Source organism: Acinonyx jubatus, chromosome B3, assembly GCF_027475565.1.
Source record: "Acinonyx jubatus isolate Ajub_Pintada_27869175 chromosome B3, VMU_Ajub_asm_v1.0, whole genome shotgun sequence".
NCBI classification, from domain to species: domain Eukaryota; kingdom Metazoa; phylum Chordata; class Mammalia; order Carnivora; family Felidae; genus Acinonyx; species Acinonyx jubatus.
The window spans coordinates 103118674-103146284 of record NC_069386.1 but is presented as its reverse complement, the minus strand read 5'-3'; the positions used below and the strand labels follow the sequence as shown (position 1 = coordinate 103146284).

Sequence of the window (27611 nt, the reverse complement as noted above, 5' to 3'; positions counted from 1 at the left end):
AAAGACAAATGAAGATGAACAAACAAAGATAAAAATTAAACAATGACTCAATACGTATTTGCAAGCACCCCTATCCTGAGAAGACAAAAAGCACAAGAGATTAAAACATTATGAATTTCACGTTTATAAAGCACTTACATAAAAATACATAAAATGGAATGTCTTTGCATAAAAATGAAGTATCTTTCTCCTTAGAAATGTAGAATTGTTCGTAAAGAAACTGTAAAGTTAAAAAGTAAACATCTGCACATGTTGCTTAACCAATGTTTTAACTATGTTACTAAACATTCTCAGTCCAAAGAGTCAAATATATTCCTGCAAAAGCAGCATTGTAACATGGACACATAAATACCAAAACAAAAGAATCTGAATAGACCCAGGTTAATATTTGAAATACCTGGTAATGGTAATATTATTTATTCTTGAAATAATTGCTGAAAATAATGAAATTAATGAACTTTCCAATGCTCAGCTCAGATTATGTGAATTGTGGAGGGAAAATGTTATATTCCTTTTGAAATTAAACTGTGTAACAAACTTCCAAAATTAAACCGCTTTACTATATTTTATTGATATAAATACAACAAATTTCATTAAGCATCAGCTACCATTTTACCACTACACAAGAAAAACAAAAGTCAAAAGAATCTCAATGCAAAAGTCATTACAGAAATGTTTTCATTGCCATAAAGTCATCTCTAAGAGCATCCTATATACTTTGTACCATTTGCTTATAATCGATTAGATACTTGATATGAAGCAAAGCTGAATTTTAATCAAACTTTTATTTCTCAGTGGAAAATGCTCTCTTCATCAGAGGTGGCTGAGCTTTTCCGACATCAAACATCATCTCCAACGGAGGGTTGTTAAGAGAACACCAATCAGGTATACGGCCTGTCTGATTATAATATTCCTTTGAGACTGAACGGCTCCCAAGTATGTCTTGTAGTGCACCAAAAATAGCTCCTGTGTGGTTAAAAAAACAAAACAAAAAAATGAAAAAAACCAAAAAAATTTTTTTATTTAAGATGTAAACTTGTACTAGAAAATTTTATGTACACACACATCCAACTCATTATTTGATGAGAGAAGTGGTGAAATTCAGCAATGCATAGTCACTCTTCAAATTAATTGCAGCTGTTTTGTATCCTATATTTTGAATAACAGGGTAAGCCACAATTCCTGTGTTGAAAGTGACTTAAATGGCCTATAGCAGACTACAGTGAAAATGCTACCAAGCATTAACTGTGTCTAAAAGCAGGTGAGGTAGAGTGGAGTGGAAAGTATTTTTAATTCTGTGTAAAAACAGTAAATAATACTTTTAGTTTTCTTTGCCACAATTCCAAGATTGTATGTCAATAAATAAAACAGCACTGTAAAACGTAATAATCATCGGTGCCTCAGGAGGTTAAGTGTCAGACTTTGATCTCAAGGTCTGTGAGTTCAAGCCCCATGTTGGGCTCTGTGCTGACAGCTCAGAGCCCGGAGCCCATTTCAGATCCTGTATCTTCCTCTCTCTCTGCCCTTCCCTTACTCATGCTCTGTCTCTCTCCCTCTCTCAAAAATAAAAAAAAAAAAAACATTAAAAACAATTTTTTAAAGAAAATAAATAAAAAATAATGCAGTAACTAAATCTATTTGTCCTAGACCAAAATTACATTTGACCAAATTTTACTTTATAAGAAATACAACATTCATTTAAAATCTCAATACTTTTAGGGGCACCTGGGTGGCTCAGTCAGTTAAGCATCCAGCTTTGGCTCAGGTCATGATCTCACGGCTTGTGAGTTCGAGCCTCGCGTCGGGCTCTGTGCTGACAGCTCAGAGCCTGGAGCCTGCTTCTGATTCTGTCTTCCTATCTCTCTGCTCCTCCCCTGTTCTCTCTCTCTCTCTCTCTCTCTCAAAAATTAATAAACATTAAAAATAAATAAATAATAAAATCTCAATACTTTTTCTCATGATCAAGATACCTATTAGCTGTAAATGCATCATAAAACACATAGCAGAATTATACAGGTATACACATCCATGCTTGTTTTTCTCTTCAAAGTACATATGTACATACTAGCTCTAGGCTATTTCCTGATTTCAAAAAAACTATCATTTCCTATGAACTATCATTCAATGAACTCAGTCACAAAATAAAGTGTAATTATAAAATAAAGAGATCAATTCTCATATATGACTCACAGGTTAGCTTTAGAAGGAACTAAAACAAATGTCTTGAGCAATGGTAGCAGCACTGGAATAAAGGCACAGCTACCACTATTATGAGAAATGATTTTCATTGGATGAAGTTTATTTAAAAAATTAAAGTGCAAACGCCAAGAGAAATAGGGATATAACTCTGAAAGTTAACACTTCAAGGAAAAGTCAATGTTCAAAGAAAATTATTTAATAGTTCTATTAGTTTGTTATGTGAATGATGTTTAACACTGAATCTATTACAGCCATTAATATACCATTCAGGAGCCAATCACTATATAATCATCTATATTGTAAAAACTAAATTCTTACCTCCCAACCACGCCACACAATTGGCCTTTGCAGGTGGAGTATGGATTCGGAATGTCTTGGTGCCGAGTACTTTTTTATATTTTGGTTTTTCTACCAAATACCTTATTTCCGCCAGCAATCTGTGGAGAAATCCTGGCAACATCGACGTGCCACCTATGACTACCAAATTCTCTGCGAGCTGCTTTCTGGTGTCTATTGGGCACTGTTATTAAAGAGAAAGAAAAAAAAGAATTTATCCTTAGCTGTATAAATAATGCTTGACTGGATTAAAGAAAATATACAGATTATATGTTATAAATTAAATAGGTGATCAGTACTATTACCACAGAAAAAACGCACATCAAGATTTCTTTAACAAGGGAGTTTTTCATGTAGCAAACATAACCATGAAAATATTGCTATATACTTACATGGAACTTGAAAGATTTTAAAATCTAACAGTTTAGAATTTAAAGTTCCACAGGACACACGGTAGTTATATGTGAGTAATCTCATTTTCAAGACAGAATGACTGAGTCGAGCAAAAAATAGGAGAAGAAATAAAAGAACTTCATTACTTTTTTTAGTAAAGAAAGTATATGATAACTTCACAGTATTATATCCAGAGCCAGTTGTCAAGTGGGAAGAAAACATAGTTAGCAAAACTGTTTCCACATCAGTTCTAAGAATTAGAATGTTAAAGTCTTTCACTGATGCTACGTTTTTCATAAAAGTCTCTGAGCAGAGCCCCAGAGGTAGACAGTATCTTCCAAATCAATGGTATTTCACATGGAATTCTGTGATTCCAGTCATTAAACAAAGAAGACATTATCATATACCCTATGGAATTTAAAATTCAATACTACCCAAACCTGCACTTAAAGAAACTACAAGCTGTACCAGGTACAAAATAAAAATCTGATACTGTTGCTAGGGAAAAAATACACGATAGCACTTATTATCCCTGAGTTTGAAATGTTGTTAAGTACCGTCCTTCAGTGCCAAAGTCAAACTCTGAAACTGTAACATTTAGCAGAAAAGCTAACATTGTAACCAACAGCTAAAATAAAAATACAGAAGGTAACATGTAAAAATTTCCTCAGGGCAGCTGGCTGGCTCAGTCCGTACAGCATGTGGCTCTGGATCTCGAAAGTGTCAATGCAAAGCCCACATTGGGTGGAGAGATTACTCAAAAACATCAGTTTCTCTAAAGGGCTGTAGTTAAAATGGAAACTTTTTGCAAAATCAAAATACCTGTATAAGAGAATCCAGTATTAAAGTGGCAACTGATTTCTCTTCATTATCTTGTTCAAAAAGAATTTCCACAACCGAATCTCTAGTGAGATTAAAAACAGAGAGTGCTTTGTTGGCATCATATGATAGAAAATATATCATCGGTTCTATTTTTTAAGTACCAGTACTATGTTAACATAGAATAATTATGAAAACAGAAGGTGTTTGGGGGCACATGGGTGGCTCAGTCAGTTAAGCGTCTGACTTCGGCTCAGGTCATGATCTGACAGTTTAGAAGCTCGAGCCCCACAGCTCAGCTCTGTGCTAACAGCTCAGAGCCTGGAGCCTGCCTCGGATTCTGCGTCCTCCTCCCTCTGCTCCTCCCCCACTTGCACTCTGTCTCTCCCTCTCAAAAATAAACATTAAAAAAAAATTAAAACACGAGGTGTTTGCATTTGTAAATGAGGAGACCAGCACCTGCCTCACAGGTGTTTGAGGTGAGGATTCAATGAATCAATAGAACAGTGCCTGGTACACAGGAGGCTCTCCTTATGTATTAACTATAACTATTATTATGTACAGATTAACAGACATTTTGTCCAGTTATACTTCCTTAAGCCTAATAACAGAAAATAAGTGATTCTATAAAAGCTAGTTAAGATTCAAGAAACAGATCTGGGGGCGCCGGGGTGGCTTAGTCAGTTAAGCATCCAACTTCGCCTCAGGTCATATCTCACAGTTCATGAGTTCGAGCCCCGCATCAGACTCTCTGCTGTCAGCACAGAGCCCTGCTTCAGATCCTCTGATCCCCTCACTCTCTGTCCCTCCCCTGCTTGTGTGCACTCTCTCTCTCTCTCTCAAAAATAAAAGTAAACATTAAAAAAAAAAAAAGATCTGTAGTGATACAAAAGATTTAAAAACAATCCCCTCCCCAAGCATTTCTCTTGTTTTTAAAAATAACGTATGGCAAAGACTGCTAGTTGCCTAATAAAATACCCATTTTCCATTTTCCTATTTGTTCTCAAAAGAACCCATTTTGGGATAGCACAAGGAAGGTCTTTGTGGTGATGGAATAGTTCTATATCTTAATTGTGGTGTGATTACAGAAATCTACGTGTGATAAAATTATACGAACTATATATACATGTTACACTGATGCCAAATTTACTGGTTTTGCTATTGTACTACAGTTAAGTAAGGTGTAACCATTGGGGGAAACTGCGTGAAGAGTACATGAGGCTTTCCTATATCATCTTTGCAATATCCTGTAAATCCTGTAACTTGAAAAAAAAGAGCTCCATTTTTAAGCTGGATATAATGCCCTCCTCCAGTTGAAACACTGTATTTACCTGCCTCCCTTGTAGTTAGATGTGTAGCTAAGGAACAGACGAGATGGAGGCAGAAGCAGCATTTGGGACTTCTGAAAGACATCTCCTTAAAAAGGACAGGAGCACTTTTTTCTTTCCCTTCCTAGGGCTGCTTGCTTTAAACACAGATATAGTAGCTTTAACTGTATCGACCACCCTGGTATCTAAGGACAGGACTACCCCCAAAAGGATGAAAGATGAAGGATGTTTGGGTCCCTGGTGGGAGCTGCCATACCATTCCTGGACTATCTACCTCTGAGCTTCTTTTAAAACAGAGAGACGGGGCGCCAGAGGGGCTCAGTTGGCAAAGCACCGACTATTGATGTCCGCTCCAGTCATGATCTCACAGTTCATGAGTTCAAGTCCCGTGTGGAGCTCTGTGCTTATAGCATGGAGTCTGCTTGGGATTCTCTCCCTCCCTCCCTCTGCCCCTGCCCAGCTCACCTTCCCCTTCCTTCCCTCCCTCTCAAAAACAAACAAACAAACAAACAAACAAAGCTGAAAAGAGACAAACTCCTATCTTGGTGAAGCCACTATTGTCAGGTTTGTGTCACTGGTGGCCAAACTAAATCCTGAGCAATGCAATACAAAACTACCTACGCATACGCATATATAAACACTATTTCTTAAAAATAAGATTTAGATCAGACTATGCACACCACTCTGAAGCTTTCTCGAATCTTCTTCAAAACATAAAATTCTCTTCATGAGACTCCACCCACTCACTAGCTCCTCATGTCATCAGTAAGGTTACTGAGGCCTGCAGTATGCTGAACACTCGTAGGTGGTCAGCCACCTGCTGTAATGCCTGCATAATTCCACTTCCACCAGTTGAGTTGAATGCTTACGGAACAATAGTTTTCTTGTTCCAAGTCTTTTATTGCCAATAGATTTGATATTGAAATTATGCGATTTTACTGTTACTTAACCCACAAAATACTAGGGGTAGAAAATACGTTGTTTTTCTATGTGAACTGTTGAATGCTTCGAAAAGACAATCATTTTTAAAATCTTTTTAATACAGGTAATCCAACTATAAAACTCTGAAAAAACCACCAATAGGAATTCTGTACCAAGACGGATACACAAATAACTTTAAGTTCTCACTGCACTTAAAAATTCAAATGACCCTTCTGACTTACGAACTGTGTGTGTGGTCTGAACCGTGTCTAATTATGTTTCAATGGAACTCGATTTTTAGTAGGAAAAAAACATATGAGCAGACAACTGTAAATCCATTGGGTCTGAAATGTGAGACACCGTGTTTTTTTTTATTCCCAAATAACCAAAAAGCTATTATGAACCAAAAAGTTGCATATTCACCTCCTTCAACATTTATTTTCTTCTTGTATTTTGGGCTCTACTATACAACCTGGAGAAAATTTGAAACAGTAATTTAAGGAGTATAACCTAAAGAAGAGGTAAAATGATAAAAGCTACTACCAAAAAGTATTACATTCTCACTCTGTTGTTCTCGTACCCTACCATCTGTAACATCTGTGTATTCATGTTCACCCTTATAGATCTCAACCTCTGTATTACCTCAGATCTTCAATATCTACATAATTCTTTTCTGTGGCATCTTCTAATATTTTACAAAGGAAACTTATAAATACAAATTTTATTTTTTATTTTTTTTATAAGAGCTACAAACTATTTATTTTTACTGTTATTTTAGAGAAAGTGCATGTGTGACCAGGAGAGAGGGGCAAAGGGAGAGAGAGAGAAAATCCCAAGCAAGCTCCACACTCCGTGCAGAGCCCGATGCAGGGCTCGATCCCATGACCCTGGGATCATGACCTGAGCTGAAATCAAGAGTCAGATGCTCAACCAACTGAGCCACCCAGGTGCCCCTGTACAAATATTATAAAGCTTGTATATAAACAAAATGCTATTGTTACCAATATAATTATGTAAGTCTGTAACTTATATAGCATCATTGGATAGAGTAAAGAAAATGAAAAAGTGAATTACTAACTGGTCCTTAAGATTTAGCATATTTGGAAGAACGCATTCCTTCTAACATGACGTTTCAAAGCAGGTGCCAGCAAACTATGGCCTGTAAGCCAAATCCAGCCTGCTTATCTTTGTAAATTGGAACACAGCCATGCTCATTCATTTACATATTGTCTTGTGGCTGATTTTGCATTCCAAATTGTAGACTTGAGTACTTGCAACAGAGACCATATGGCTCACAAACCTCTTTACAAAAAAGGTTTGCTGAACCCTGTTTTAAAGTATTGTACTTCATTCTCTACCTTGAAGAATAGTTCCATTACTTCTAAATTACTATGAAGAGCAGGAAAACATTTTTTTTTAATTTAAATATTTTTATATAATTTTAAAAATTTTACAAAATAAAACTTTTCAAAATTAAGAAGCTGAATAAAATTAATCATGAACAGGGAGGCGTACTGAAAAACACATAAAATTGTTAAATCAGCAATATTAAAGGCTTATATATTTTTAAAAGCCAAAAATTCATTTTAGTTCATTATTTTGCTCATAAAAATTAAGGTCTACCTGATTGATCCAAGAACATGTAAAATCTTCTCTCCATCTAATGGGTAGTCAACATTTGGGGGTGGTGAGGGACGCTGAAATATAAATATCATAAGCATAAATACATAGGTTATAACCTCTGAAAAAAAGAATATACATTTATTTTTAACTTACCTCAGTATTCCCATCAATATTAAATTTTGCTGCTTGGATTTTTAATCCACGTTTCAGATCACTTACAAAGCAAGTACGCACTTATAAGAAAGAAAAGGAGATTTTGTTATGGTTTGTGATTGAATCGATCTCTGTCCCAGTTAAAACAATTCTATTCAAGTGGACATACTGGTCAGCTATTCCTTCAGATTTTACAAACTATCTCTGCCTTTAGTTTGGTTATGAGAATTTATTCACAAATAAAAAACTTTTTCATTCACTGAGGAATAAGATATGTTGTGTGCTCATCTTTCATAAAACCACATTAAAAATAAAACACCTCTGAGAAAACTATATTTTTTATATTCCTGGCATAAAGAGTACCATAATAAAATTTAGTATTATGAATATGTAGCTATTCTGAGTACCATGTTCCTTTGAACCACTGCTATCCCTAATCTTAGGTATCTATTTGATTCTTTTTAAAAATCTTGGTTGGCCAGGGTTGCCTGAATAGCTCAGTTGGTTGAAGGTCCAACTCTTGATTTTGGCTCAGGTCATGAGCCCAGGGTCATGGATCAAACCCTGTGTCAGGCTCCATGCTCAGTGCGGAGCCTGCTTAAGATTCTCTCTCTCTTCGTCTGCCCCTCTCCCCTGTTTGCATGCACTCTTTTCTCTCTAAAAAAATAAAAAATAAAAATAAAATAAAAATCGTGGTCAGAACGAATGCAAGGCTAAATTTTGCTCTTAGCCGCAGTAAGGCTCCCTTAGTTTAGGGTTTTTTGGCATATTATTTTCTACCTCTGGCATACCCCAACACTACCATTTTCCCTCTACTATCCCACTTTCTTTTTTTTCACTTTGAACATTTATTCTGTCAAAAATTATTTGAGTTGCAAAGTACCTTTTATAACAAGCTGCTTCAAAATATTTTCAGAAGGTAAGGAATAAAAAATGTTTAGAAACGAAATTAATGTTGAATGTGAAAAATCTAATGACTTGGTTAATTACTTGCAAAACACGTTAAATATATGTATCCTAATAAGAGTCTTTTTATTCGTTAAAACATATTGAGAATCTACAATATACTAATATGCTAACAGTACGCTAGGTGCTCAAGTTACTCAGGTATTATCTATTTTATTCAAGTCCTCATAAATATCAAAGCAAGATAAGTATCTACATATTGTAAAACTCAGGTATTACAATAAGTGAAGAAATTTTAGGTAATTATATCACATAAGTAAACAACATAACGAAGAACAAGATCCACCTTTCAGCTCCAGCTCTAACACTACTTACAGTATTACACTGAACAAATCACTTAATATTTCAGGGCCCAACCACACCAGATTATCTTCAGGTCTCATTTAATTCTAAAATCCATTATTGTCTGATTCTCTCTTATGAATTTTACATGACATTGTCAGTACTGAAGAATATGAAATTATGTTTTAAATGCTTTTCCTTTCAGTGAATCAAAATACCAGAAAACTCAATTTAAACATTATCATAAAAATACACTCTAGCAAAGAAGTAATACATCTTTTTAAAGCAACTCCAAGGGTGCCTGCATGGTTTAGCTGGTTAAGCGTCCAACTCCGGCTCAGGTCACGATCTCACGGTTCGTGGGTTCGAGCCCCAAGTTGGGCTCTGTGCTGACAGCTCAGAGCCTGGAGCCTGCTTCAGATTCTGTGTCTTCCTCTCTCTCTGCCCCTCCCCCACTTGTGCTCGCGCACGAGCACGCTCTCTCTCTCTCTCTCTCAAAACTAAAAATAAACATTAAAAATTAAAAAAAAAAGTGAATCCAATATATTTTGGCCCCAAATATAGAACTTCTAAAGTCAGTAAAATGATTAACCTTGTATATATGTATTTAAAAACTAGAGTAAAAAAAAATTCTATACAACATAAAACCAGTGGCTTTCTTAAGCAGTTTATTCATACTGTGCAAACTATTAATTCCCTGGAATTACTGTATACTCTATAATTGTAGTTTCTTCAATAAGACATCATAAATAATGGCAAAAGCTTCCATAAATCTAAAGGAAAATAAACATTTTATTTACATTATCACATAGCTTATCCTGTATATTAAATACTTTTAGGATATTACATTATCAATTGAATATATGTTGTACATCTGTAAATATTTAGAAACACATGCCCTCTAAACTAATACTTAAGGATAAAAGGGACAAAAGTGGGAACTGAGTTTACCTTTAATGTCCTCTAGGACACCTTCTGGAATTGAACCTAAAACAGAAATTTTATTTAGAGAAGTTTAATAATAAGCAAAACCAGTCCATTAAATTGCACTCACATTTCCACTTTCCATTTGCGCAAAATTTTTTAAAGAGCTAAGTACTGTAGCTTTTCAAAAGCCAAATAGAAACGCCACCATTTTTCAAAGCCAAGCCAAAGCACAGAAGTTGAAGCCAGATGTGCACCAAGTCCTACCAGATATTACACACTCAAAACTTGGATAAAAACAAGATCTAATAATATATTAGAATAATTGGCACCACATAGAAATTGACCACAACAATCCTTTCTGCTATAAAAAGATTTGTTGGGTATCTTGTGGTAAACTACTTAGAAGAAATAGGAGTTATTAATTTTTCTTGTACAAAAAGTGAAGTTTCAAGTTTGCTTATCCTTCTGTGATGTCGGTAATATGCTAACCTAATACTTATTTTTAGAAAGGATCAGACACAGACTCTCAACTTTTTTTCTTCAAGGTAAAGGTGACATTTAAAAAAGTGAGCAAGAATGTATCTATTCAAAGAAATCTATATAATTTAGGGAGCCTCTAGAAGGTGGATGTTTGGATATATTACCATTTTTATGTGATTTTGTTGCTAAAAATCTAGTTCTCTAAGTCATAGTCAGAAACAAAATTTTCTAACCTAAAATTAAAATCTTCTAAACTCAGACTTTTTAACTCATTGTTAATTATGTAAAAATATTCTGATTTATAAGAACAAATTATATCAAAGAAGACAAATTTATAGCTGAAAATGGAATCATGATTTAATAAGGGTAATCATGCACTTCTTCCATCTGAACTTACATACCTTGTTAGCTATATCTTTTAAGTTATGGCAGCCACTAAAACTAAGGATTAATATAAACTTGAAAGCCACACCTTCAAAATATTAAGCCATAACCCTTAAAAAAATATTTTATCACGTTGTTTTGAGGAACAAAAAACTTTTAGCCGTAGTTAAGTATAACGTTAGAATTATTATTTACCATTATCTTGTCCTTCCCAAAATCTTACTTTTGTGTGTTTCATAATATAGTAATAGTGGTATACATACATCTGACAAATAAACACACATATGTATTGAAGGTATATGCTCAAAAGCTTTTTACTGATGGGGTCAGTGTGTGATCAAAAACTTTGAAGACTTCTATCCTTAAGTGTTGGGACGTACCTCACAAAAGGATAGATATTTCCAAAAAAATTTTAATTTGGCTATGAAGAGATGAGAGAAATGTAACTATAATATAAGTGCTAAAAACTGTAACATTCAATTAATGTTATATTTTCTTTAGGCATATTCAAATGAATTTCAAAATGTAACAAAGAAATTTTGTAACATGAGAAACAGTTTTCTTTAGGCAAAAAAAAAAAAAAAAGTAAAGCAGGCTTGAAAATAAAACCCTTATTTTAGCTGGGGGTAGATGCTACCCCCCTATATTCTTACATAATTTGCTTTTAACTGTACACTTTTTGTTGAATCAATGTACTTGGGTTAGTCTTTATAAGTTACTTTAATGTATTTATTCTTTTTGAACTAGGTTCCAAAAACTAAATGAAAAAACTCATTCAAAGTTCATATAAGGATACCCACATATACATGAGATTTGCCTCTCCTCCTTGCTAAGAACCTTGAGAAGAGATATTTTAAATGTATTTGCATTTCTGATCCTCCTACACATGTCCTTCAGCAAACAATGATATGATTTAATTCCTCAGTCAGTAGGACTGCAAGGCTATCACAGACTCAGATCTGGGAAAATATATCACGGAAAGATTAGAATCAGAGACCACGATGGTTGGTTAAAGAAAGGGTATCCAAGAATGTACAGTCCAGAATTGTAAGGAAATGTTATCACCACTTTTAAAGATCTTTATTAAAAATATTTCGAATGCTACATTAAACTCATTATCTTTGGATACTTTTGTCTTCATGACATACTAAAAGAGTAACAAAATTTACCTGCAACAGATAAATTAGGGGTGCCTGGGTGGCTCAGTCAGTTGAGTGTCTGACTCTTAATGTGATGACCTTGTCTGGCTCAGGTCATGATCCCAGGGTCCTGGGATCGAGCCCATGCTTAAGATTCTCTCTCTTTGGGGCACCCTGGTGGCTTAGTTGAGTAAGTGTCTGATTTCAGCTCACGTCATGATCTCACGGTTCATGAGTTCAAGCCCTGTGCCAGGCTCTGTGCTGACAGCTCAGAGCCTGGAGCCTGCTTCAGATTCTGTGTCTCCCTCTCTCTCTTCTCCTCCCCTGCTCACATACTGTCTCTCTCTCTCTCAAAAATAAATAAATATTTTTTTAAAAATTTTAAATAAAATTAAAAAAAAAAAGAAAAATATATAGAAGAATGCAATTATTATCTTAACTACCAAAAGAAAAACAGGAAAACAATATAAGCAAAGATAAACGTCCTAAAAACCTGTCTTTCTCTTTCCAACATTTATTTAGTGCCTAGGTAGTATACTAAGTGCTTCAGATTGAAAAACAAGTAAGACAGATCCCTAAAGTGTACTGAAGGAAATTGGTGAGTTAACAGGTAAATGAGGATGTGTCATATGTGCTGTAATAAATGCTGGTGAAGGCTTAACAGAGAGGGGAGAAATTTATTCTGCTTGGGGGAAATGCGAAAGGCTTCACAATAAAATGACACTCTGGCTGAGTCACGTAGAGGGATGAAAAACCCAACCAGGCAAAGAAAAACATCCAGGTATGAAGGCTCAGGTTTATGGGAGGACTAGTGGTGCCTGGAAAACTATACGAAATTTACTGTAGCTGAAAAAGGTGCACAGGGTTAAGTTGAATAGTTAGGGCTACAAGGTAGAAAGTCAGATTGGGAAGAAATGTGTTATCAAACAAATAATTTGGATTTTAAGCTGTGGAGCCAGCAGAAACCCTCAAGCCAAAGAGCAAGGTAATCAAGTTTGTATTGTGGAAGTTACTCCTGGCAACAGTAGAAAATAGACTGAATATGTCCAGAGAATGGTCTCCTGAAACAATCCAAGCAAGAAACAATGAGGGTCTAGTTTACAATGTCTTTGTTTTCAGATGGTCAGTGGTATAGATGATAGAGAAAAGGAGATGAGATTAAAAAGAGATTTCTGAGGGAGAACTGAAAGGATTTTTAACTCCCAGTTTTCTAAAATGGGAGATAAGGAAGATGGCATCTTTATCTGATAACAATTTGTTGAAATAAATATGGAAGGAGAGATAATGTGTTCCCATTTTGAAGGTCTTAAATGTGAGGTACCTAAACATGCCTAGTTTACATCTAATAATCAGTTGGAAATAGGAGTATCAAGTTTAGAAAGGTCAGGCCCAATGACACATTTGAGAATCAACAGCATATTGATGTAGCTGAAGTTATGGAAACAGAGGAGATCACTGTTAAAAACCAGTGGGGGGGGGGGGGAAGAAATAAAAGAACACATCCCTAGGGAATATCAGTAGAGAAAGCAAAAACAAGGGGAACCAAGGAATACCTGGAGAAATAATAGAACATCATAAAGCAAGAGAGCTCAGAATGCCAAGGGAAGAGATAATATCAAGAGTATAGGACAGGGGCACCTGGATGGCTCAGTTGGTTGGGCATCTGATACTTGTTTTGGCTTGGGTCATGATCTCGCAGTTTGTGATTTCGAGCCCCATGTCAAGCTCTGTGCTGGCGGCATGGAACCTGCTTGGGTTTCTGTTTCTCTCCCCACCCCCCAACTTCTCTCTCTGACCTTCCCCCCAAAAATAAACTTAAAAAAAAAAAGAGTATATGATAATCCACAATGCCACAAGTCTAGAAAGTATGACTAAGATTAAATTACTGAACTTGATTAAGAGGTGAAGAATAACCGTATAACTGAAGCAATGTCATTAGAGTGACGTGAGGGAAAAGAGAGTAACTATACAATGGGGCAAAAAACCATTATGAGCCGAAGAATGAAAAGGGAATATAAACCAGTATTAAATAGTTGAAAATAGTTTTACCCATCACAGAGGGAAGGCTCTGCTCTTTAGCAGCACCTGTGTCAACAGTACATTGTTCCAGTAGCTGAGTTTCCAACTCCCTGAAGGTTAAAAAAAAAAAAAGGTACTGGAATTAAAATATTGCACTTGATATCTTCTCTTACTTAATACTTTTACCACATCATAGTGGGTTATAATGCTTTACACAAAAGTGGTTTTATCCTTAAAAGATGAATACATCGGGGGGGGATGGGCTAAGTGGGTAAAGGCCGTTAAGGAATCTATTCCTGAAATCATTGTTGCACTATATGCTAATTTGGATATAAATTAAAAAAATAAAATTAATAAAAAAGATGAATACATTCAAGGCTAAGAGAGAATGGAATGAGTGACATTAAATGTCCATCAACCTTCTATTGATACTATCAAAATATTAACATGTTTTTGTGGTACAGGTGAAGCAAATTTGCTAAATCCCAAGAAACTTACTTGTGAAGAGCTTTTCCTCCTAGAGGGAGTGCTCCCCAACAATTCAGTACTGGGATCCCTTCATATATCTATAGGGTAGTCAAGGATGTAACCATTTTAGGAGATAAAATGTGGTTTCCTTGGTATTTTCCTTACCTTCTGCGTATTAAGTCAGCTTTGGTAACAGGTTCTCAATATTTTTAAGAGGTACAAAATATCAGTCTTTTTTCAAAATTTTCTCCAAAGACAAAGGTTACACACACCCACACATATACACACAGAATTCATTAGTTAGAACTGAGGTGTCTAATAAAGTAGCTACTGGCCACATGTGGCTACTGAGCACTTGAAATGTGGCCAGTTTGAATTCAGATGTGCTGCAAGAACAAACCCAATACCAAATTTAGAAGACTTAACACATACATACAGAAAGCCCTATAAAATATCTCATTATAGTTTTTATACAGCTTATGTGGAACTAATAGTTTGAATATATTGGGTTAAATAGAGTAATTGCATCTTTCACTTATACTTTAAAAATGTAGCTACTAAAAAAATTTTAAATTACATATGTCTCACGTTGTATTTCTACTAGAGCTGAGAGGATAGTGGACAATACTGTACTGAAGATTTGCTACCTGATTTTCCATATTGTCTGTAAGTACAATGTTTAAAATATATATATATTGGTAAGAGCATTGGCTTTAGAAACAAACATGGTTATATACCTTGGCTATATGCTTATATGACCTGCAGTCAACTATCCCAACTTTCCATCTTCTCAGTTATATAATAAGGAGAATACTACTTGCGTGGCAGGATTGTTACAAGATATAAACACAAAATAGTTTATATTTAAAAAGCTATTACCAGGGTGCCTGGGTGGCTCAGTCAGTTAAGCAACGGATTCTCAGTTTCAGCTCAGGTCATGACCTCAGGGCTCATGTGTTGGAGCCCCGCCCCCCACAATGGACTCTGCACTGACTGTGTGGAGCCTGCTTGGGATTCTCTCCCTCTGCCCCTCTCCCTGTCTTGTACATACTCTCTCTCTCTCTCTCTCTCTCTCAAAATAAACTTAAAAAAATATTTAAAAAGTTTAAAAAAGATAAATCAAAAAGATATTACCTAATTTAATTCTTTAGGAGCTACTGATTCTTGATATCATGCCCACAAGCATTTCTTCTAATAAATACGTATGTAGATCTCAAAACTGCTCAAGAATCATGGATTTAGAGATTTCAATCTCGTTTTCACTGGAGCCATGTGCACTGTAACATTTCTAACAGCCTTTACCTATACCCTGCTTCTAACGACAAGGAATGCACCAGTGTATTTGGTCACTAATTCCATTTTCGGGCAGCATGAATTACGAGGAAGTTCTTCCCAATGGTGATTGATACAAAAACTACGGCACTTGCTGAGCAATTATTACATGCCAGATCATATGCTAAATACTTTACATACATTATCCCATTTAAGTCACACAATACCCCTCCATGAGGTGGAAATATTTTAATTCTCATCTCATAGTTGAGAGACCTAAGGCCCAAAGAGATTTCTTGACTAATATCATATAGATAGTAAGAAGCATAGCTTAGATTTACCACTTACGTATTTGATTCCAAAACCAACATCATAAACCCTACGCACTATTGCCTCTGTGATAGCCTGCAGAAATAGAAAAAGGAGAAAACGTACTCATTTTCCCACAGTAAGTCCTTCAGCATCTGAAGGCAGATTTCATGTTTTTTCTTGATTTAACTTTCTCATTTCACTTTCTCCAATTACTCTTTGTATTACCTTTTCTTAGAACGTGACTAAGATAGTCAAGTCCTATGACACATCCTAATTAGCTGATGTTCTTCTTAAAAACTGAACATGATATTCATGAGGTCTGACCCCTGGAGTATATACTGGGACCATGTCATAATGGTAATTTCCACCAAATTTAAGTCTCATGACAATCTTGTGAATTTTTTCTACATGGGAATTCATATTTGTATATGGTAACCCAAAACAGTTTGATACCACAAACACCAATCATAATGAGCCTAATTACTGGGAAAGCAAAGTAAAAGCTGTGAAATAAGCTGGTTGACAAAAAAAGATACAGGTAACACGAGGCTCTCCCTATATCCACAATCCAGGACCATGGCCGAATTTATTCCAAGTGTCAGAAGAGCCATTAGATGACTTGGAGCAAGAAGGACAGATGGAACCTGGGAAAGAGCAAAACCAAAATAAGAATTACAACAACAAAACCTGAAGTATTAGTAGTTGAAGATGCTTCCCTTATATTTCAAATATACTTGAAAAAATTCACAGTAACATTATATTTATGATAGCTTTTCAACCATTTTATGGCTGTTTGTTGATTTATCTGAATTTACATAATCTAACTATATACCTTAATAAATAAAAACACTCCTGGGGCGCCTGGGTGGCTCAGTCGGTTAAGCGTCCGACTTCAGCTCAGGTCATGATCTCGTGGTCCGTGAGTTCAAGCCCCGCATCGGGCTCTGTGCTGACAGCTTAGAGCCTGGAGCCTGTTTTGGATTCTGTGTCTCCCTCTCTCTCTCTGACCCTCCCCCGTTCATGCTCTGTCTCTCTCTGTCTCAAAAATAAATAAATGTTAAAAAAAAAAAATTAAAAAAAAACACTCCTTAAATCCTTTAAGTTGTTTTTATTCCAAATGACAATTATGAAACATTTTTATTAATTCTTGCTCTTTCTCTTTTGGAGGAAAAAATCAAAGAGATAAAAGAAGAGATACAGAAACATAAATTCTAAGGAAGATATTAAATTAAAAAAATAAAGAGATGCTTCTGTCATCAAAATGAAAATTAAGAAAAGGATTCTTTTTTATTTATTCTATTTTAATTTAATTTAATGTTTTATTTTACATTGGCGGGGAGAGAGAGAGAGAGAAAGAGAGAGCACGCGACACGAGCAGGGGAGGGGTAGACAGACAGAGACAGAATCTGAAGCAGGCTCCAGGCTCTGTCCCAGCTGTCAGCACAGAGCCTGATGCGGGGCTCAAACTCATGAGCAATGAGATCATGAACCAAGCCAAAGTTGGACGCTTAACCAACTGAGCTACCCAGGCACCCCAAGAAAAAGATTCTTGATTGTCTTTACTCACAAAGTTTGTAATATGAGCTCTATCTATCTATTTTAATGCTTATCTTTATTTTTGAGACAGAGAGAGACACAGCATGAGCAGGGGAGAGGCAGAGAGAGAGGGAGACACAGAATCCAAAGCAGGCTCCAGGCTCTGAGCTGTCAGCACAGAGCCCAACGTGGGGCTCGAACTCGTCAACTGCAAAATTATGACCCGAGCCGAAGTCGGACGCTCAACCGACTGAGACACCCAGGCGCCCTGTATTTATTTATTTTTTTAATTAATTAATTTATTTTCAGAGAAAGATAGAGAACCCAAGCACATGCATGAGCCAAGGAGGGGAAGAGAGAGGGAGAGAGAATCCCAAGCAGACTTCGCACCGTCAGCACAGAGCCTGCCACAGGGTTCGAGCTCATGAACTCTGAGATCATGACCTGAGTTGAAATCAAGAGTTGGACACTTAACTGACTGAGCTACCTGGACGACCCTGAACTCTAGTTCTAAAATATAATATAGCAGTTAAAATTAAATTGAAGATCTATAAAAATCTTTGGTTCTATGTGACATTTTTCAGTGAGAATTTTCCAGATCTGGTGACACCTCAAATATTAAATATTCAATCAAAATATGAAAGTCCTCATAACTAAATGCTAAAAATAATGGCTGTAGTTCCATTATCTAAGTAGACACAGCAGGTTTCCAGCCACATACAAGATAAGGATACCAACACAAACCCACTTAAAGCTCTAAATGTAAATATACTCATCTGTTTTATTCAGATAAGTGTTGATGCTGTTCCTGTTTTTTTTTTCTAAACGGCAAACCAAATCCCTAAGTTTATGACATCAGTAAGTACAGGAGAATATGTAACCTGTTTCTCTGGGCCTGCCTTACTAAACTATAACTTAGAAATATTAACTGTTCTTTACTCAAACGCATTGTGATTTCTGATATATTTTGAGCTCAGTAGAATATATGAAAAATAAATTGTTATGTGCTTAATTTCTTTCTTTCTTTTTTTTAATTTTTGGAGAAAGAGAGAACGCAAGCAGGGAGAATGGCAAAGAGAGAGGATCTTAAGCAGGCTCCATGCTTAGTACAGAGCCCGACACGAGACGAGATCCCACAACCCTGGAATTGTGACCTGAGCTGAAATCAAGAGTCAGATGTTCAACTGACTAAGCTACTCAGGCACCCCTGATTTCTCACTCATTATACACATTTTCTACAATCTTCTAGTCTCCCTTGTTGAAAAACCCTAAATGTGTACGGCAAAAATTTTCAAAAATTTGAATAATAAAGATTCTGGCCTAAAATGAGATATAATCATCTTAAACCATAATTTTGGTCTTTAAATAATCTTGACCCCTATAAAGTGAAAACTATAAGTAATATTATCACAATCAAGATTTGAGAGTCATTCCTAGCACTGCACACTTACTCTAAGGGAGACATTATTTGAATATTAGATATAATAAGATACAATACGAATTTTTTTTTATGTAATAGGAATTTCTTGGTATAGTAGGAATTTTTTTTATATATAATAGGAATTTAAAGACTAACATGAAAGAACTAAAGAGTTTAGAGCAGTCAGAGTAACTAAACACTGGAAACCAGAAAGACCTGCAAAAAATACATCATAAGCTCCATAGTAAAGAATGTATCTTTTAATTCTAAAAAAGTCCCCTAACATAAAAACCTATATTAAAATAAATAAATAACAGAAATACCAATAAGAGGGGCACCTGGGTGGCTCAGTTGGTTAAGCATCCAACTTTGGCTCAAGTCATGATCTCACAGTTCGTGAGTTAAGCCCTATGTTGGGTTCTGTGCTGACATCTCAGAGCCTGGAGCCTGCTTTGGATTCTGTGGCTCCTTCTCTCTCTGCCCCTCCCCCTCTTGTGCGCGCGCGCTCTCTCTCTCTCAAAAATAAACATTAAAAAAAAAAAGAAAATATCAGTAAGAAGAAATCTTCAGTTTTCTAAGTATTAGATGAAATGCTGATTACATGTGAAATAACTATACAAAGAAAAGAAAATAAATGGTTAATTTAAAGTGGTTTGAGTGTATTCTCACCTGGTTTCTTAAATGGATTGTGTAGTATATACAATGAAGGAAATTAAATGAGGATCTTTTAGTTTAAGCTTTAGTACCTACAAAAAACAACAGGGGCGCCTGGGTGGTTCAGTCCGTTAAGTGTCTGACTTTGGCTCAGCTCATGATCTCACAGTTTGCCAGTTAGAGCCCCCCCATTGGGCTCTGTGCTGACAGCTCAGAGCCTGGAGCCTGCTTTGGATTCTGTGTCTCCCTCTGTCTCTGCTCCTCCCCCACTCATGTGCTCTTTCTCCCTCAAAAATAAATATTAAAAAAAAAAAATTAAAAAGCAAAGTAATGGGGCGCCTGGGTGTCTCAGTAGGTTAAGCATCCGACTTCAGCTCAAGTCCTAATCTCGCAGTTCGTGAGTCTGAGCCCCACAACAGGCTCTATGTTGACAGCTCAGAGGCTGGAGCTGCTTTCAGATTCTCCATCTCTCTCTGCCCCTCCCCTCCTCATACTCTGTCATTCTCTCTCTCTCTCTCAAAAATAAAAATAAACAATAAAAAAAATTTTTTAAGAAGGCAAAGTAATGAATCTCTTTAACAACAACAACAACAACAACAACAACAACAACTGGGGTGCCTGGGTGGCTCAGTAGGTTAAGCATCCAACTCTTAATTTTGGCTCAGGTCATGATCTCACAGTTGTGGGTTCAAGCCCTCTCAGTGCAGAGCCTGCTTGGGATTCTCTCTCCCCTCTCCCGCCCTCTCTCTCCCTTCCCCTGCTCTCTCTCTCAAAATAAACAAATAAACATAAAAAAAAATTAAAAAGAAACAACATAAAAATAGGTACCTCAAAATACTTGAAAAGAACACGAGTGAGTGTCTCTCTGAAGTGGGAAGGACATAATACCGACTCGATAACCACAACTCGGCGGTCTCTAGGATTCACCAATAGATGCCTGGAAGGTGACAGCTTTCATTTATAAATGTAAATAAAAGTTTGTATTTATTTTGGCACATAGTGCAATTTTGTTAAGAAGAGAAAGACATCTTCATTTTATTACTTGGTAAAGATAACATTCCTGACCTCTTATTACATGCCGTGCACTGTGTCACGATCTTTGTTAACGCAATTATCTCAGAAAACAAAAGTTACAGCCTAGTCTGAATACACACTTGAAGCACTAAAAAGATTTTTTTCTTTTTTTAGGTTACAAAAGTAATATATGCTCATAAAACTCCAAATATAATAGAAGTTTATAATTTGAAAAGTACAAATATTTTATACTTCGACTACACAGAAACTACCACTTACAGCAGTTTGTATATCTTCATTATTGTCCATGTGTATGCACGTATTTTAACAGAAATATTTATTCCATAGATGTTGTTCTGCGACTTACTTTTTTCAAATATCAATATATCTAAGACACCTTTTATATAACTACATATACAGAACTCTTTTTTAATGGCTATAAGGTGTTTCACTATATGGATATATAATAATTTAATTATCCAACCTCCTTTATAAATGAACATTTAATTTGCTTTCAGTATCTCTTATGCTTGCCAATCATCTAGTCTTCAAATATATTTTGGAAACAGCTGAAAATAAACAAGTAAAAATGGTAATGGAAGACAACTCTTTTTTGCATCAGATGTAACACAACCAAATATCACTATGACTGGCCTTAGGAAAATCTAATCACAAAAGCTGAGGGGGGAAAAAACCATAACTACATCTTACCTGAAATACAGTATGTGGATGAATTCCTTTAAGTAGGAATATAATTCTTCTGTATTGATATTATATTGAACAACTTTGATAGGCTACAAAAAATTAAAATGATTTATTAATATATAATAACAAAATAATTTCAAATTAATATATGGTTATTTATTGTACTAATCCATTTCCCAGTAATAAATCAAAAGTAATCTGTATTGAGAATAAATACAAACCCTAAATATAAATTAACCACTTAAATTAGGAATCTTTAAGAATTGGCTCATCGAAGATGACAGAACTTTTGGTTTGTGGGGATAAAAGTATGTGTTCACAAGCAGAGAGCTATGCTAATTCAAATTTTTCCTCTATCTGGACTTACCATTTTGCCAGGACTGATAAAAATCAGCACTGATTAAAAAGTATGAAAAGCCTCCTCAAACACTCCAAACTTGGTTCAGGGCCTGCAAGTCACTCTCAAAGCACCAACACTTTCCTGTTGATAAGATCACCCCACTTAATTACTCGTAAAATGTGTACCTTCCCAACAGACTACCTACTCCAAGGGCCAAGCACATGGTGTCGGGCCTACGATACATCTTCCTTTAATTAACACAGTACCAGGCACAAAATACATGCTTACAAATACGTGTGGTAAAAATGAGAACATACACTATTAGCATTACAAGAGTAAAGGCAAACACTCCCAAGCCATGAGTGCTAAGTCAACACCAATACATAACAAGGACTTCAATTATGATCCTCAGAAAGCTCTAAGTACTCTGATGCATCACTGGCAGACCTCTATTTACTCTTTTAATGACAATACCATTAGCTCCGCTAATTTCATGATTTTATGTAGCTTACAAAAGGTTCCAAACCATGTATGGCTGATTAGAGATTAATCTTCACAGAAATTTGTCTTTTCCAGATGAAGATAAAAGCTGGAAGAACTGGGGCGCCTGTGTGGCTCAGCCGGGTGAGTGCCCGACTTCGGCTCAGGTCATGTTACCGTTTGTGAGTCTGAGCCCCACATCAGGCTCGCTGCTGTCAGTGCAGAGCCTGCTTCAGATCCTCTGGTCCCCCTCTCTCTACTCCTTCCCTGCTTGTGCTCTCTCTCTCTCTCTCAAAATAAACAATAATAAAAAAAAAAAGCTGAAAGCACTAAGAAAAGTGTCAATGAGAATGTTAAAGTTCTTAGTCAGGAATCTATCTAGTAATTTATCAAGTATCACATTAAAATCAAGTATTATAAAGCAAAATAACATAAAAAGTGAATAGACAGGAACTTCCATCACATTTTGAATACCACACCACATATATCTATTACATTAACGCTTACCCAAGGATTTGCAGAAAATTTTGCAATCAATAAAATGATTCCCTAATCAAGCATAATTAAAAAGCTTTCTGAATCAACATATTTTGTGTTGATCTTAATGATCATCCCCATGCCAAATATAAATTGATGTACTAATCTATTCTGCTACAACATGTGTTTTATAAAACCAAATATGATCATATCCCATTGTTAAATAAGGGAATAATGTCTGCATAACATGTAATTTGTATTATGTTCGTTATTAGTTCATGTAAGGCAAGAGGAGCTAAAATTATAACAGTTATAACTCTCATCAAGAAAGAGAATCATCAACTCAGTAACCAAACAGGTAGGCATCCTTTCAGATCTATTTTTCAAAAGCTTAAATGATTTTCTGTACCAGAGGCTCCTTTTCCAAAGCAGACCCTTTCATGACTCTTCACTGGGCTGCATTTCCTCTTGGTTCCTTAACAATAAATAGCCCCACTGGCCCCACACCCTATCATCTGCCCAGTCTCAACACCCACTGACCAAAGTTTTCAATCCATCATTTCATTTTATTTTTACTATCTCCGAGAGAGCCTCCAGTCACTCTCAGTTGCAAGCCAAAGCTATTCCATTTTTTCCCTGAGGGATCAATTATTATTTTGCAAAGTTACATGGGTTTTATATGGTCTCCCTCAGCCCTACTTTTCCCATTTGTGATCAAAGGGAAGTCCTTCAGGAATGCAAATACTAAGTTAAGGCAGGAGCATCTGTATTTGATTTTAATAGGTGAATTCTATGGCACGAAAAATTATTCTTCCAATTGTTCTATAAGTCCTAATCTGTCAAATTAGCTTTGGCAGGTAACTTTTAAAATGAAATAATGATGTAAAAAATTTTTCTTGGAATACAGTCATAAGTTATATATTTAGCACTGTTGTAATCAAACTTACTTGAAGTCACATAAAAAATACTTTACAGGGGCACGTGGGTGGCTCAGTCAGTTTGGTTAAGCATTCAACTCTTGATTTTGACTCGGGTCATGATCTCATGATTGTGAGATCAAGCCCGCATTGGGCTCTGCGCTTACGAGCAAGAACCTGCTTGGGATTTTGGGATTCTTACTCTCCCTCTCTCTCTGTCCCTCCCCTGCTCATGTGTGTGTGCTCTCTCACTATCTCTCTCAAAATAAGTAAATAAACATTTTTTAAAAAGTTTACAGTACAGCATTTGTTTTGCTAAATTGTTAAAAAAAAATACCTTAGGCAAGCCAGCTTTTTTTATCACACTAGGAATTATGCATCTTGGACCAGTTTCTCCAGCAAATCCACACCTGCAAATAACAGTAAATTGAAACATTCAACTTACAACATTCTTTCTGTGTATTTGTCACAGAAGCAAGTTTTTCTACCTTTGTTTCAAAGCAGCGGTCACAAAAAACATATGAAAACATCTCTGATGTATTCAAAGGGGCAAAGAAACTAAAAAGAAATACCATCCAATCCATTATTGTGTATTATAGGTAAAAAAAAAAATTGTTTCAAATTAGTGATATTGTAAACCAGTATACTATTTCAGAATTTCAGATCAGCATGTACTTTTTTTTTAGTTTTAAATTTTACCTAGGGTGCCTAGGTGGTTCAGTCAGTTAGGCATCCAACTCATGATTTCAGCTCAGATTATCATTTCACAGTTCGTGTTCACAGCGTGGAACCTGCTCAGGATTCTCTCTCTCTCCTTGTCTCTGCTCCTCCCCTGCTCTCTCAAAATAAATAAACTTTTTTTAAAAAATAAATTTTACCTTAGTTTCAGGGAGCATATCTCTATAACCCTCGATTTCTACTACATTATGGGATTTTATTTCACATAATGAAATCCCATAATGTGGTAGAAATCCAGGGTTATAATTATGAGTTATACATAATTCCATCATTCTAATATTATTAGCTTCCATATTGATGTGTTTGCTTTTGGTCTATTTTTTTTTTTTTACACTATGCATATTTGACATAATCACGCTGTTCACACATCATGAACTCACAATAAGCTTCTGCCCATATTATTATAGTCTTCAGTTATGTATATTCAATCCTTTTATTATTTACTTATTTATAATGTTTATTTATTTTTGAGAGAAAGAACACGAGCAGGGGAGGGCAGAGAGAAAGGGAGACACAGAATCCAAAGCAGCCTCCAGGCTCTGAGCTGTCAGCACAGAGACTGACGCAGGACTCAAACCCACGAACTGTGAGATCATGACCTGAGCTGAAGTCGGACACTTAATGGATTGAGCCATCCAGGTGCCCCCTAATTCATCCTTTATAAAAACAAACAAAAAAACCCAAAAAGGATTCTCCTGAGTATTTAGGTATTTCCATGTATGTTTCATGTTAGTACAACAAAACTTTCCAAAAAATGGTGCTAAAAATGGTCACCATGTAAGTTTAGTTTTAACATTATCTCCTCCTGCCCTGTCTAGTTTTCAGTACTGCTCTCTTATCCCCAAATAGTTCTATCTTCTACTAGTCACATCATGTTTACTTACACCAGTTCTCAAATTCCCCAGGATGCAACAACCCACTGGTTGATTTCAATTCCTTTCTTTTACTTCATAAATTCATCTTATCACCCTCCTGTTGTCTTTGTCAATAATCACCTTCCTGTATAGTAGCTTTCTGCTTCTCATTTCCTCATAGCCAGAGTAATTATCTTTGTCAGTCTCAAGGTACTTATTATGGTATTAAAATAAGCCTTTAAAATAAGAAAACATAAATAAGGGAAGATTTTGCATTGAACACTAAGAGAATGTCATGGATCAAGAACTATGTTTAATCCAATTCTGAAGCACCTGAAGTCTAATTCTTAAATAGGCGGTTTTGACCCTTTACTCAACAAATAATTATTAAGCACCTACTATATATTAGGCAATTTTCAGATATATATAAAGATTTTCAGATGTTTCTATTTCAAATACCTATATGAGGCAATTCTGGCTGTTACTTTCCTCTCTCTTGAACCTAGTACAAGGGCTCTCAACCCGAAGTCCAAGGACCACTGTGATGGTTCGCCAAACCCTGAAACCCTGTGCAAATATTTTAAGGTTTGTGCATCTGTGGTTTTCTTTCGGTCGTCAAAGGGATCTATGCCATCCAAAAGATTGAAAACTAATACTCTAGTGTTTACAAGTTGCCTTTTAAAACGTCAAATTTCCTAATCTAAGATTTTGGGGCAGAGGGGGGGCGGTGCAACAAAGGATCTCGAGTCTTACCTATAGGGCTTCACCTCTTTGTTTATGTGTGCAGTTTCTCTCATTTGACTTCCTACTCTTGGGGAGCAATGACTCTGTCTTGTACTCGAATTTCCAGTACCAACAGCCGCTCCACTCAATAAATTATGTCTACGTTAGTTCGGTTGCTACCTTCCCAAGCAAACAAGACCAGGATAAGGGTCTAAGTCATCGCTGTCATCCCCTGCATGGAAGACACCAGCGGAGAAGACAATTCTCTCGAAGCCTCCTGGGCCTCCCCAACAGTCAGAACCGGATCCTCGGGATTCGTATCGCTCACAGTGAAAGTAATACGGGCCGTCATTCGCGGAGGTGCGGGAGGAAAAAGTGGAGACCCGGCGACCTGCCCAGCGAGCCTGGGGGGACCCGGCCCGGGCCTCGACCACCCGCCCTCCCCCGGGGACGACCGCAGCCAGCGCCGCCGTCACTCACTTGGTAAAAGCCTCTCCTAGGTCTATCACGACTGCCGTTTTCTCCCCGCCGCTCCCCAGGCCTTCATACAGAGGCATGGTAGTACGGAGAACAGTAAGAAAGAGAGCACGATCTTAGAACCCAACAGCTTCGGCTCTCGGAGGGGCGGGGCCGAAGCGACAGCGCGCGGGCGTGGCGACGGCGGGGACCTCAAGTGGCCGCGGCACTCCGGGCCCGGGCTGTCACAGGCTGTGCCTCATTCCACGTCGGATCCAAATCCTCCAAGACGTCCCCGTCACCGGTACTAAGTTAGAAGAGACATGGGCGCCGGCGGATCGGGGTGCGGGATGAGCAAAGGGCCGAAGCGATCAGGCGCGCCGGGCACCCCGAATGGGGCGGAGTGAACCGGGTCCTTTCCACCGGCCACGCCCTCAAACAGTGCCTGGGGCGGAGGCTTACCCCGCGCGGCTGCCAAGGCCGGGGTCTCGGGTCTCCAGGTGGGGGTCATTGAACACAAAAAAAAAACCCCAGACCTTTATTTGTGCTGTCTTGGGGCAAAATTTGTTGTGCCAGGTGTTTTACCTATCGTTTATGCTTCTCAGGAAATAATAAGTGTTATCTTTTTACCTGTACGAACTGAAGCTCAAAGAGATTAAATAACTTTAAAAAGTTTTTTTTTTTCCTGCGGTGGTCATTCCGCTGAAAGTTTTCGTTGTAATCCAAAACAACAACAACAACAAACAAACAAACCAGGGAAGTAGTGTCAAGGAATCTCTATGCAGGAACAGACAGGGTGGTTTAATGGAAGGAACATTAAACCGAGGGTTTCTGTTTACTCAGAAACTGAGGAGCTAGCTGTGTAATCCGAGGAAAGTTAGTAAATCTGTGCCAGGACGGGCACACAATTGGAATTATATAATATGGAGTGTTTACAACTTTATCGTTTCACAGCTCTACTTTTTTTTCTGCTGAAATTGCCCATGGAAACAGGAGTTAGTGGGGTAGGTTGCTGCCTTGTCTCTGAACGATAGGAAGAGGAATGACCCGTTCATCCCCAGTATGTCTTCCTTACCTGTGTGGATAAGGGATAAGGTCTTTCCATAGTAAGGGTTAAGGCTGTACAATGCAAAAAGTTAGACAATGTAATTCATGTAGAATTCACTGATCAGTGATCTTCCTGAAAGCAAATTGCCAGAGGTCAGAGGTTGAAGTTGGAATTGTGCTAGGGAAGGAAGCTTCAAAAAGACTGGGAAAGGATGAAGCATTTTGCTTC

General features: G+C 36.8%; 1 protein-coding gene across 2 annotated transcripts; it reads right to left on the bottom strand.

Annotated features, from left to right (window-relative positions):
• Positions 1–546: 546 nt before the first annotated feature.
• On the bottom strand, positions 547–26525 carry ACTR10 (actin related protein 10). 2 transcript variants are annotated; one of them, XM_015071845.3, is made up of 13 exons: positions 26360–26525; positions 23902–23974; positions 21357–21439; positions 20460–20568; positions 16558–16665; positions 14468–14535; positions 14000–14079; positions 9972–10007; positions 7773–7852; positions 7620–7693; positions 3751–3832; positions 2518–2719; positions 547–966 (listed from the first exon to the last, which is right to left on the bottom strand). In XM_015071845.3, the coding sequence occupies exons 1-13, from the start codon at positions 26434–26436 to the stop codon at positions 785–787; spliced, it is 1254 nt and encodes a 417-aa protein (XP_014927331.2). In that variant the 5' UTR covers positions 26437–26525; the 3' UTR covers positions 547–784. The 2 variants fall into 2 exon arrangements, with proteins under 2 accessions (XP_014927331.2, XP_014927332.1); XM_015071846.3 differs by lacking the exon at positions 26360–26525 and adding an exon at positions 25910–26255.
• Between the last annotated feature and the right edge of the window lie 1086 nt (positions 26526–27611).

Coding starts and splice junctions, on each gene's coding strand:
- ACTR10 (XM_015071845.3), bottom strand. CDS start 26,436: ATGCCTCTGTATGAAGGCCTGGGGAGCGGCGGGGAGAAAACGGCAGTC. Junction 21,440..23,901: donor AAAAAGCTGGCTTGCCTAAG/GTATTTTTTTTT, acceptor AATTTTTTGTAG/CCTATCAAAGTTGTTCAATA. Junction 20,569..21,356: donor ATCCACATACTGTATTTCAG/GTAAGATGTAGT, acceptor GTCACCTTCCAG/GCATCTATTGGTGAATCCTA.